Here is a 12,500-nt window from a genome sequence, read left to right as displayed (position 1 = left end):
GCTATAGATGTTGCTCGAAAACAAGAGACACATGCATAGTGAAACAAAACAAAACCAAAACCGAAATAAAAAGAGCAATAAAGAAAATACAAAAAGAAAAATAAAAAATTAGAACATGTGTTGTTTTACGCACATCACCTTATCCATTCACACTTTACTATTTCGTTTGGCACGATTGCTTAAGGCCAATAGGTGAATTGAGTTAATTAATTAATCGTTAAATTCCTTCCGGAGTATAGCTTTGCTAATATGACTGTTACCATTGCTATTACTAAAGAGTAGGCTAAAAGTTACCAGATGTGTCAAAAAGTTCCTAGGTATTAAAAATTAATCTCAAACATTTTCTTAAGATTTTTTAGAGAGTTTTTTACGGATCTTCTTTTTTTTCAAATTGTAGAACTACAAGATTAATTCGTAAATATAGAAGTTTAATCAAAAGCTTGAAAAATTTCAAAAACGAACGATTGATTTGTGAAATTATTCAAGAATTTTTGTTCCATCTTAAGACTTTTGGCCAAACCTGTATTATTACTATTAATACTACTACTATTACTACTAGTACTATTAATACTACTACTATTACTACTACTACTACTATTAATACTACTACTATTACTACTAGTACTATTAATACCACTACTATTACTACTACTACTATTACTACTACTATTACTAAACTATTACTACTACTATTACTACTACTATCACTACTACTACTACTGCTACTACTACTACTATTACTACTACTATTACTAAACTATTACTACTACTATTACTACTACTACCACTACTACTACTACTACTACTACTACTACTATGATTACTACTGCTACTACACTACTACAACTACTATTACCTATACTTCCACTACTATTGCTATCAAGTGCACGCTAAAGGAAACGAACGAGAACATCGACTTCGAAATCTTTGCTCAAAACATTTTTTTTACGTTCATATGGTTAGAATGGAAATATTAATAAAATATGTTATATAAAATATAAAATATTAATAAAATATTAATAAAATATTAATAAAATATCCATGCGATAATGTGATCATTGTATTAATGTGGTACTTGATTTTTGTGTTATAGACAAAACGAAGAACTTTTAACAGTTGAATGGAATCGATGTTTTGGTTTTGATTAAACGTCTGTTTTTTTATTTTTTCCTTATATTTTCTTTTTCTTTTTTTTAAATTTTGGTTTTTTTAAAGATATTAACTGTAGGAAGGATTAGCGTTACAAAAAGATAGTAATTAGATTTTGTATGTGCATGTGTTATATTGATATTAATAGATATAGAGTGATAGAAATATTATTTATATATCAGATTGCATACATGTGTGTATGTATGTGTATATATATGTATATGTATATGTATATATATATATATATATATATATATATATAAAATGAATTGTTGTAAATTAACTATAAAAAAAATTAAGTCATTTCATATAGTAATATATCTTTTTTATTTTATTATTTTTTACGATACAAAAAGAAAGAGATAAAAAAAAAGAAAAAAGATCGTTCTATAAAAATGGATTTATAGTTCGATTCTGTAAAATACGTAGTACTGACATATCTCTTCGTGGATCAACGGATAAGTATTTCGAAATCGATCGATCTTGTAATGAGACTGGTGACATAATCTACTCCATAAATCTTTCTTCTTTCAACGCATATTATTCTTACTTTTTCATTTTTTTTCTCTTTTTTTCTTAAACCTTAGACAAAGTGTCGATTAACCAACGCGAAATTTAAATTCGAAATATGAACAAAAGAAAAAGAAAATAAAAAAATAAAAAATGAATAAATAGTTCAGACTCGGGCTCTAGCGATACTTAATAAAAAAGTTATCAATTTTGATATTAAACGTTTTATATTTTATTAAAAAAAAAAAAGAAGGAAATTTATCAAGACATCCTAAGTCGATCATTGTCACCAGTGCTTGTTAAAAATTTGATCATGTTACAGATTTCGTTCTAATGTAATATACTTTATTTAGAAAGAATTTATTAAATAAATTAGACTTAAAAAAGATTTAGAAAGAAAAAATAAAAAAAGAAAAAAGAAAGAAAAAATTGTTGAGATATTTATTATTCATGAATGTAGAAATGTATGTTTTTCTTTTGTTATTATTATTTTTTTTTATTCTTCTGTAAATAACAAACGAAAAGCCATAAGAAGCCAATTGACCTTTTAGCTACTACTTATAATAAATATAATATGACTTCTTCGGCAAAGTCATATTTTTTTTTTTGGAGACGAAGAAACATCATCGTTATAGTGGCTTATAAAATGAGAAAATTGCGATAATTTTCATATGAAAATAAATACAAATATTATATAATAACATACGGTTTAGGAATCGCCCTCCCTTTCGCTTCTTTCGCGAGTCACGCGTGACTCCTTTCGTTTATTTGGTTATTCCGGTAAGGTGTTAGAACGACAAAATCAATTAAATGTATTTGATAATATCGTGTCTTTCGTGATAACTGCACGGCTTTTATTTCTGTTCTGTTTCATGACGTAATAAGATGCATGAAGTAGTAGATAGATAAATAGATGGTTTGTTAGTGAACTTAATTAGTCGGGAAACGTGATTGATGGATTAGTGCTGAGGATGACCGTGTTGACTCGCGACGGAGTAGAAAGTTAACCTCTGACTTACATCAGTATTTTATGTAATACCGTTGTAAAAATAAATTGAAATAACGATAGTAGTAATACCAATTGGTAGTGGTACAATTGGAGTACGATTGGTAACACTGTAGCTAAAGGGTTAATAAAAATGCTTGGGTACGATTTTAACACAGTACTATTTTCCTTAAGTTTCATATTTCCATATCTTCCATTGAAATACATGTAACTGTGATTTCCTTCTTCTTCTTTCTCTCTTTCTCTCTCTTTCTCTCTCTTTCTCTCTCTTTCTCTCTCTCCCATTCTTTCTCACTCTCTCTCTTTCTTCTTCTTCTTCTTTGTTCTTCTTTGTTCTATGCTAATTACCATCGCGGACATAACAGGCGAGTATTAATACAAACCATACATGTATCACAAAAATCCTTTTTTCTAGAATGTTTCATTGAACATTTGTAGACAGCACAGTAGTAACATACTCTTTCTGTGGCCTTCTTGATTGTTTCTTAATGAATGATTAGAAAATAAAGACAAAAAATAAATAAATAAATAAAACGAAAAGAAAAAAAATAGGAAAGAAATGTGAAACAATATGAAAAAAAAAATATAATAATAATAAAAAGAGAAGAAGGAAAAAAAGAGAACAGACAATCCCTTTGGACGATTATACTCGCTCGAGGGTAAGCACGGATGCCTCTCACCTTTGATACTTCTTGTCTATTGTTTTCAAAGTGTCCAAAGTGTCTTTTCGTCGCTCGCTCTTGTAAAGAGAATGACACTCTTTTAACGATCTTTCATGCCTTTCCTCTTTATTCTTTTGTTAGTCGAAATCAGGTATAATCTCGATTATTGTTTTCTAAATATTTGTCAAAATCTTATGAAAATAATTTCATATAGATATACGAAAATTTCGATCGCGTTGAAACAATCGAAAATGGTTTTTTTTTAATTTTATTTCTCTTTCTTTTCTTTTCCTTTTTTATTTTTTTTTTAACATTCTCACGTTTTTATTCGATAATTTCGTATATGAAGTTACGATCGTTTAAACGACATTGAATAAGAATATCGAACCAATAGATAATTTCACATATTAAATTTAGACAATGGTTATATTGTATTATATAAAGAATATCAAATGATGTCGATTCGATAATTCAATATAAATTTCGTTAAAACACTATCGTCTAAACTTAACTTTCGTTAAAACACTAAACTTTCGTTAAAACACTATCATTTTAAGATACAGCGTAAAAGAATTCGATGTTTCGATTCAATAATTTTATATTAAGTTTCGATCGCTGTTTATATTTTTCGAGAAGGGTCGAACGATCAAAATTATTTCTTTTTTTTTCTTTAACATTATTATCGTTTGATTCGACAATTCCTTGCAAAATCAAAATCGATCAATAATAGGATACCATTTAATAGTATCGAGGAATCAGCGAGAAAGCATTGTATTTCGTTTTGATTTCTTTTTCTTTCACTTCTTCTTCTTCTTCTTCTTCTTCTTCTTCTTCTTCTTCTTCATTTTAATCCATGAGAGAGTAAAAAAACATCGAGGCGAAGAGTGTGGCATTATCTTTGGCTAACGGGGGTTGATGGGAGGGGGGCGACATCAAGTTTCAGCCAAACTCCTCGATCTTTTCTAGGAGTACAAAGAGTTCAGAGACGCCGAGAACATAATGCCATTGGCGACGAGCGACTTTCGTAATCCCGTTTGTCAGGAGCTAAGATCTCTCAGATCAGCTAGTGTCGGCATAGATCGTATAGTGTCGATTTTTGCCGAAACGAAGACGTCACCTTTACAAGCACCGGATATATCTTCAACTTTTGGCAAAGTATATAACGAACAAGGGAGCATTGACAGTTCAGACACTTATGCTAGCTGTCAAACACATCCGTCTCATTCGCAGGTAGGAAGGTTACCTAATAATCGTTACGTTGTTCATCATCTGATCGACCATTTTTCTTTTTTTTTTCTTGCTTTATATTTGAAGGGCGACTTGACCGAAGAGGCGGACAGCAACCTTTACGTTAATCCTTTGGAAGCAGCGGAAAAGTGTAGGGGAGGTAACATTACTACAGGAGGGGATAGAGGAGGTGGAAGAGTGAAGAAATCGGTATCAGGGGAGGTTGCCCATAATATCAGCGATGTATCTCCTACCGTCGAATCGCTCAAGGATCTTCGTCCTTTCAATGAGCCCACTAAGGTTGCCCTAAACGACTCCATACCAAAGCATAGAAAAATTCGTATTCAGCAGGTAAGTCTTGTAGAAATATTATTTTTTTTCTTTTTTCTTTTTTTCGTTTGAATTAGAAAGATCTATCATTGAAATTAATCATGTTTATTATTGTTATTATTATTATTATTATTATTATTATTATTATTATTATTATTATTATTATTATTATTATTATTATTATTATTATTATTATTATTATTATTATTATTATTATTATTATTATTATTATTATTATTATTATTATTATTATTATTATTATTATTAGATTATTATCTTTATTCTAACAATAGTCGATCAAAATTCGACTCCGTTTTCTATTTGTAGCGTTAAATCTTTAAGTAGGTTTCCTCGACGTCAACATCATTCATTTCTTTCATTTCCATACTATTTCTCTCTCTCTCTCTTTCTCTCTCTCTCTCTCTCTCTCTCTCTCTCTCTCTCTCTCTCTCTGTTTCTCTCTCTCTTTTTCTCTCTCTCTTTCTGTTTTCTTTTTCTCTTTTTCTTTTCCATTTTCTTTTTCTTTTTTTCTTCCTTATTCTAAAAATATAATATTTGTATAGCTGAGGCTATTGATTTATTATGGTGAGGTTTCCCTCTTTCTCTTTCTCTCTCTTTCTCTCTCACTCTATATGCGGTCGAATTTATTTTTTTGTATCTTATATCTCTGATAATATTCTACAATTTTCTCTATCGCTATATGATTATTTATAAATAATCAAATCTTCTGCAGAAACACAATTAGACCGTTTCAAAATACGTATATTCGGTCTGACATTTAATAACCGTTTGAATTCGTCATTTAATTTTTCAGCAGAAGCAACACAATTTTAAATCACATTGCTTGAAAATAATAATCATTCATGGCGACAAGAAAATGTCTGTTATTAAATTGTTTCATATTATGTATTGAAATACATAAATTTTTCTTTTTTTTTTTTATTTCTTTTCTTTTTTCTTTTCTGTTTTTTTCTTTTTATTTTTGTCTTTTCTAATTACCCAATGAGAAGAACTTCTTCGTATAGTAATAATAAATAATCATCAAAGAGAGATTATTAAACCGAGAAATTAATTTGACATGAAGAGAAAGAAATTACAAAAGAAATCATTTATGAATCACATGAATAAAATTCATAAATATAATATAAAAATAAATAAATAAATATCGTCGGCGAGAACCTTTTAAATTTTTCCATCAACCCTTCCCCTTCTCCCTATCCCCTCCACCCTACCCCACCACTCCGCCTCGAAATTTTCTTATAGAAGAATTTGAAATAGAAAATTCATTTTCTATTATTCAGAAATCTTCTACCTCCTTCTTTCAGTTGCGCAAACCATCGAGATCAGAAATGGAATAGAGATGAATATCGCCGAAAGCGAATAGAATTTTTTCTAATGTCCACGCTCGCGTGGAAGCGAAGCGCGATATCGCGGACACGTCGATCCTCAAAGAGAGAAGTCGAGAAACTCGTTTATTTATCGAGTCGTCAAGAGTGTCCTTTGTCTTGTTCGATCGTAGAAACGACATTGGAAGTATCGATGTCCTCGAGCCAAAGAGAGGCCTCAAACAGCGGGTATCGTTTGTTCATCGCTAAATCAACGCTTTTAAAAATGTCGTCCCTCAACACCCCTACACCCCCACACACCCAACAACCCCTTAAACTCACAACTCCACAATCTTCATAATTCCCATAACTGAATCATTCTCTTCGTCAAAAAGCAACCCGTCACATTTTATCTTCCTTTCTCTCTCCCTCCCCCCTCTCTCTCTTTCTCTATCTTTCTCCCTGTTTTTCTCTCTTTTTTTCTTTCTTTCTTTCTATTTTTATTCTCTATTTTCTTTTTGGACCAATTTAACGAACGTCGTTGCTTGTCCTTTGCGTGTTTTCACTTTATACTTGCACGTTCAATTACATATACATATATATATATATATGTATATATATACATATTTATTATATAATTACATATATATGTATATATATATACATATTTATTATATAATTACATATACATATATATATGTACACACACATATATATATATATATATACATATATATATGGATATATACGTGTATACGTGTATACGTTTATCAAGGTGGACTTAAAAGTTCGTGAGTGATTTTATTTAAAATTAGGATAGGCATAAAATCTTTTAAGCAGGTCAAAAGTTTGTCGAAGTGTTATTTTTTTTTTTTAATTTATTACTGTCTCCTTCTCTCCCTTCCTCTCTCTGTCCCTCCCTCCCTCCTTCTCCATCTCTCTTTCTTTCTCTCTCTCTCTCTCCCCCTCTCTCTCTCTCTCTCTCTCTCTCTCTCTCTCTCTCTCTCTCTCTCTCTCTCTCTCTCTCTCTCTCTCTCTCTCTCTCTCTCTCTCTCTCAAGAGTATGAATGTTTCAGATGTATAGTTAGGTTTGTAGATTAACAAGTTAGGTACGTGCTTGTATAATTTGATAAGAAAAAAAAATAAATAATAACACACAAATAATTTATCTAAAAAGTTACGAAGAAAAGTAAGTGATTTTTTAAGTCACCTATGAACTTTTGGAGCCTATCCTGTATAATGTATGTTTATGTATATATATGTAATATATAGTTATATATATATATAACTCTATATGTATATATATATATATATATATATATATATATATATATAATATATATTATTAGGTCATTAAGTATGAAATGTTCGATTACCTCAAGCACTAAGTTTGACTTCTTTTCTTCGCGAGAGAAGTTAGACTTTAGCAGTCCAATCATATTAAATCATTTGAAACATATCTGAAAGGTAAAGAAGCTGGATAAATGGATTTCGCATGAATTGAATGAACGTCAGAAGAGGAATCGTTTAAAAGCTTGCCACTCTTTGCTATTACGACAAAAAGATGAACCATTTTTCATCGTATTATTACGTATGATGAAAAATGGATACTTTTCGATAATTTCAAACATTCGGCACAGTGATTAGATAAAGATGAAGTGTCAAAACATACTCCGAAACCGAGTATTCACCAAAAAAGCTAATAGGTATCAATTTGGTGGTCCAGCGGTGGTATTTTCTCTTTCAGCTTCATGAGACCTGGTCAATTGATTACAGCAGATGCCTACTCTAATCAATTAAATAAGGATAAAGCTTTGGATAAAGCAGCTGAGATTGGTGAATAGATACAGGTTAATCCTTTTACACGTTGCCCGAATAACTTTGCTCAAACTATAGGGGCTAGACTTGAAATATCACTGTCACCCACCGTATTCCCCAGATCTTGCATCTACTGATTATCATTTCTTTCGGGTATTGGATCACTTCTTGCAAGGAAAAATATTTAATTCCCAATGGCAAATGCTTTTGTGATTTTATCACCGCTTGTTTTTCAGACTTCTTCGCTGCCGGCATTAATAAGTTATCTTTAAGATAGCAAAACTGTATCGATAGTTTAGGCTCATACTTCGATTAATTATACTACTTCTGGCTTGAAATATAATAAACCAAACTTTCACTTTCAAATCGGATATTTCATACTTAATGACCTTATATATATATATATATATATATATATATATATATATATACATATATATATATATAATATATATATTATATATGTATTATATAAATATTATGCATTCTATATAAGCATCGAGCAGAACTCTCGAATCGTTTCTTTGAGCAATCAGTTTTGATTATTATGGAAATTAATAAATGGAAAAATAATAAAAAAAGGAAGCGATTTGAAATTTGAACAGTTTTTTTGAAGATAAAAATAAAGCATTTGTGTGTGTGTGTGTGTGCGTGTGTGTGTGTGTGTGCGTGTGTGTGTGTGTGTGTACAGTAATAGAAACGATTTGATGCTCGCAATCGCAAGTGTCACGCCTTCTTAATCGATTCATATACATACATACGTTTTTATTTAAAAGCACCCCATGTCTCCGGCTCTATTCTATTTTACCAATTTCAAGAATTTATAATATATTTTTTCGTTATCTTTCTATATTATCTCAAAGAAAAAGAGTTGTGTTTGAAAAATTTGAATTGCGTTTTATTTTACTAAAAGTTCAAGCGGATCGTCGCCTTCGTCCTTATCTCGAACGAGATTTTCTACATAAAACATACGTGTCTAAAGTGAATGTAACAAAAAAGAAAATAAAAAAACAAAAAGAAAGAAAAAATTTATATTTGCAAATCTTTATCAAAATTTTTTTTATTATTTTTCTTTTTAAACTTTTTTATCGACACATTCTTATAAATACTTTTTTATCGACCGACAGATAATTACAATCGCAATGTCTTCTTTTTTCCTTCGAGACTTATGTACCGACCGATAATCAAAATCAAAATATTTTCACTGTCAATAAAAATTTCACAATAATATCTAATCAGATATAATTTTTTATTATATTCGATAGTGGAAAAATATAACAATCGTATTTGATTTATTTTTTCAAAACTGTTTTATCGACCGATACATAATCGCAATGATCGATACAATATTTTATTTGTTAATACAAATTTCATTAATAAGATTTAATTTGATATTATTATTTTTATATTGATTTATATATATATATATATATATATATATATATATATATTGTAGAATAATCTTATTTGATAAAGAAAAAGAAAATAGCTCATTTTATGAAAAATTATAAGAAATGTAAGAGAACAATTTTACATTCACTGTATACACGTATATATGTATGTATATAAAACTTGACATACTAATTGTAAAAGAAATAAAAAAGAAATATAAAAAATATAAAAAAAAATAATAAATGCTCGCATGTCAGGCAAATTTGAAATGTAAAGTCTCTACGTGTCGTATTAGTTATAACACGGGGGATTAATTGCAGAGCGGCAGACCTCGTGCACAATTTATTTGCGATCAGGATAACACATCTACTCGAATCACCGTGAAAGAGATGGAAAACAATAATAATCATTATGGAGGACTACGTGGTGGACGACCATTCGCGTTCGGACCGACAAACAGCCTTGCATCTGCAACTCGCATAATCAATCACCATTTTTTCGGATCAATTAGCAGTCCCAGGCATTACAGTACAGGTAATTGTTTATTTATATGTTAGGAGCCACTTTTAATATATATATATATATATATATATATATATATATATGTATGTATGTATGTATGTATGTATGTATGTATGTATGTATGTATGTATGTATGTATGTATGTATGTATGTATGTATGTATGTATGTATGTATGTATGTATGTATGTATGTATGTATGTATGTATGTATGTATGTATGTATGTATGTATGTATGTATGTATGTATGTATGTATGTATGTATGTATGTATGTATGTATGTATGTATGTATGTATGTATGTATGTATGTATGTATGTATGTATGTATGTATGTATGTATGTATGTATGTATGTATGTATGTATGTATGTATGTATGTATGTATGTATGTATGTATGTATGTATGTATGTATGTATGTATGTATGTATGTATGTATGTATGTATGTATGTATGTATGTATGTATGTATGTATGTATGTATGTATGTATGTATGTATGTATGTATGTATGTATGTATGTATGTATGTATGTATGTATGTATGTATGTATGTATGTATGTATGTATGTATGTATGTATGTATGTATGTATGTATGTATGTATGTATGTATGTATGTATGTATGTATGTATGTATGTATGTATGTATGTATGTATGTATGTATGTATGTATGTATGTATGTATGTATGTATGTATGTATGTATGTATGTATGTATGTATGTATGTATGTATGTATGTATGTATGTATGTATGTATGTATGTATGTATGTATGTATGTATGTATGTATGTATGTATGTATGTATGTATGTATGTATGTATGTATGTATGTATGTATGTATGTATGTATGTATGTATGTATGTATGTATGTATGTATGTATGTATGTATGTATGTATGTATGTATGTATGTATGTATGTATGTATGTATGTATGTATGTATGTATGTATGTATGTATGTATGTATGTATGTATGTATGTATGTATGTATGTATGTATGTATGTATGTATGTATGTATGTATGTATGTATGTATGTATGTATGTATGTATGTATGTATGTATGTATGTATGTATGTATGTATGTATGTATGTATGTATGTATGTATGTATGTATGTATGTATGTATGTATGTATGTATGTATGTATGTATGTATGTATGTATGTATGTATGTATGTATGTATGTATGTATGTATGTATGTATGTATGTATGTATGTATGTATGTATGTATGTATGTATGTATGTATGTATGTATGTATGTATGTATGTATGTATGTATGTATGTATGTATGTATGTATGTATGTATGTATGTATGTATGTATGTATGTATGTATGTATGTATGTATGTATGTATGTATGTATGTATGTATGTATGTATGTATGTATGTATGTATGTATGTATGTATGTATGTATGTATGTATGTATGTATGTATGTATGTATGTATGTATGTATGTATGTATGTATGTATGTATGTATGTATGTATGTATGTATGTATGTATGTATGTATGTATGTATGTATGTATGTATGTATGTATGTATGTATGTATGTATGTATGTATGTATGTATGTATGTATGTATGTATGTATGTATGTATGTATGTATGTATGTATGTATGTATGTATGTATGTATGTATGTATGTATGTATGTATGTATGTATGTATGTATGTATGTATGTATGTATGTATGTATGTATGTATGTATGTATGTATGTATGTATGTATGTATGTATGTATGTATGTATGTATGTATGTATGTATGTATGTATGTATGTATGTATGTATGTATGTATGTATGTATGTATGTATGTATGTATGTATGTATGTATGTATGTATGTATGTATGTATGTATGTATGTATGTATGTATGTATGTATGTATGTATGTATGTATGTATGTATGTATGTATGTATGTATGTATGTATGTATGTATGTATGTATGTATGTATGTATGTATGTATGTATGTATGTATGTATGTATGTATGTATGTATGTATGTATGTATGTATGTATGTATGTATGTATGTATGTATGTATGTATGTATGTATGTATGTATGTATGTATGTATGTATGTATGTATGTATGTATGTATGTATGTATGTATGTATGTATGTATGTATGTATGTATGTATGTATGTATGTATGTATGTATGTATATATGTACGTATGTATTATACATTTGTTATTGTTGCTTTATCATTTATCTTTTTCGCATTTCTATGCATACAATTATTGTAGAATAATTTTTGATAGTTTTATTTTTTTATATTCTTTCATAAATTTTTTTTTAGATACAAAAAAATTCATTGTTATATATATATATATATTTTGTTTTTATATTGGATCTAACTTTTTTATTAGATAATTAAATCATAGTCTTCCTAATATCATAGAAAAAATTTTAGACATTTTGTGTATTATCCTTATATAATTAAACTTTTTGTGTTCATGTTTATATAAATATTATATAATATGGAAGTTAAAGTATAACTTATATTAGTATATAATTATAATATACTATACTAAGTGCGTAAGATATGTAATGTAATATAATTATATTCTAT

At 28.5% G+C, this 12,500-nt stretch overlaps 1 protein-coding gene across 5 annotated transcripts in view; it reads left to right on the top strand.

Moving 5' to 3' along the window:
* Shab (Shaker cognate b) overlaps positions 1 to 12,500 on the top strand; it is a 40,908-nt gene that overhangs the window by 22,242 nt on the left and 6,166 nt on the right. For 4 of the 5 annotated variants that reach the window (XM_085655455.1, XM_085655453.1, XM_085655452.1 and 1 more), the window contains exons 4-6: positions 4,294 to 4,557; positions 4,642 to 4,905; positions 9,740 to 9,953. In XM_085655455.1, coding sequence (XP_085511581.1) covers positions 4,294 to 4,557; positions 4,642 to 4,905; positions 9,740 to 9,953 — 742 coding nt within the window. The remainder of the gene's footprint in view (positions 1 to 4,293; positions 4,558 to 4,641; positions 4,906 to 9,739; positions 9,954 to 12,500) is intronic. The other variant, XM_085655456.1, reaches the window with a different exon arrangement.

This window comes from Vespa mandarinia, chromosome 2, assembly GCF_050613455.1.
Source record: "Vespa mandarinia isolate Hongniang chromosome 2, ASM5061345v1, whole genome shotgun sequence".
NCBI lineage: Eukaryota > Metazoa > Arthropoda > Insecta > Hymenoptera > Vespidae > Vespa > Vespa mandarinia.
This window is presented reverse-complemented; position numbering and strand designations above follow the sequence as displayed.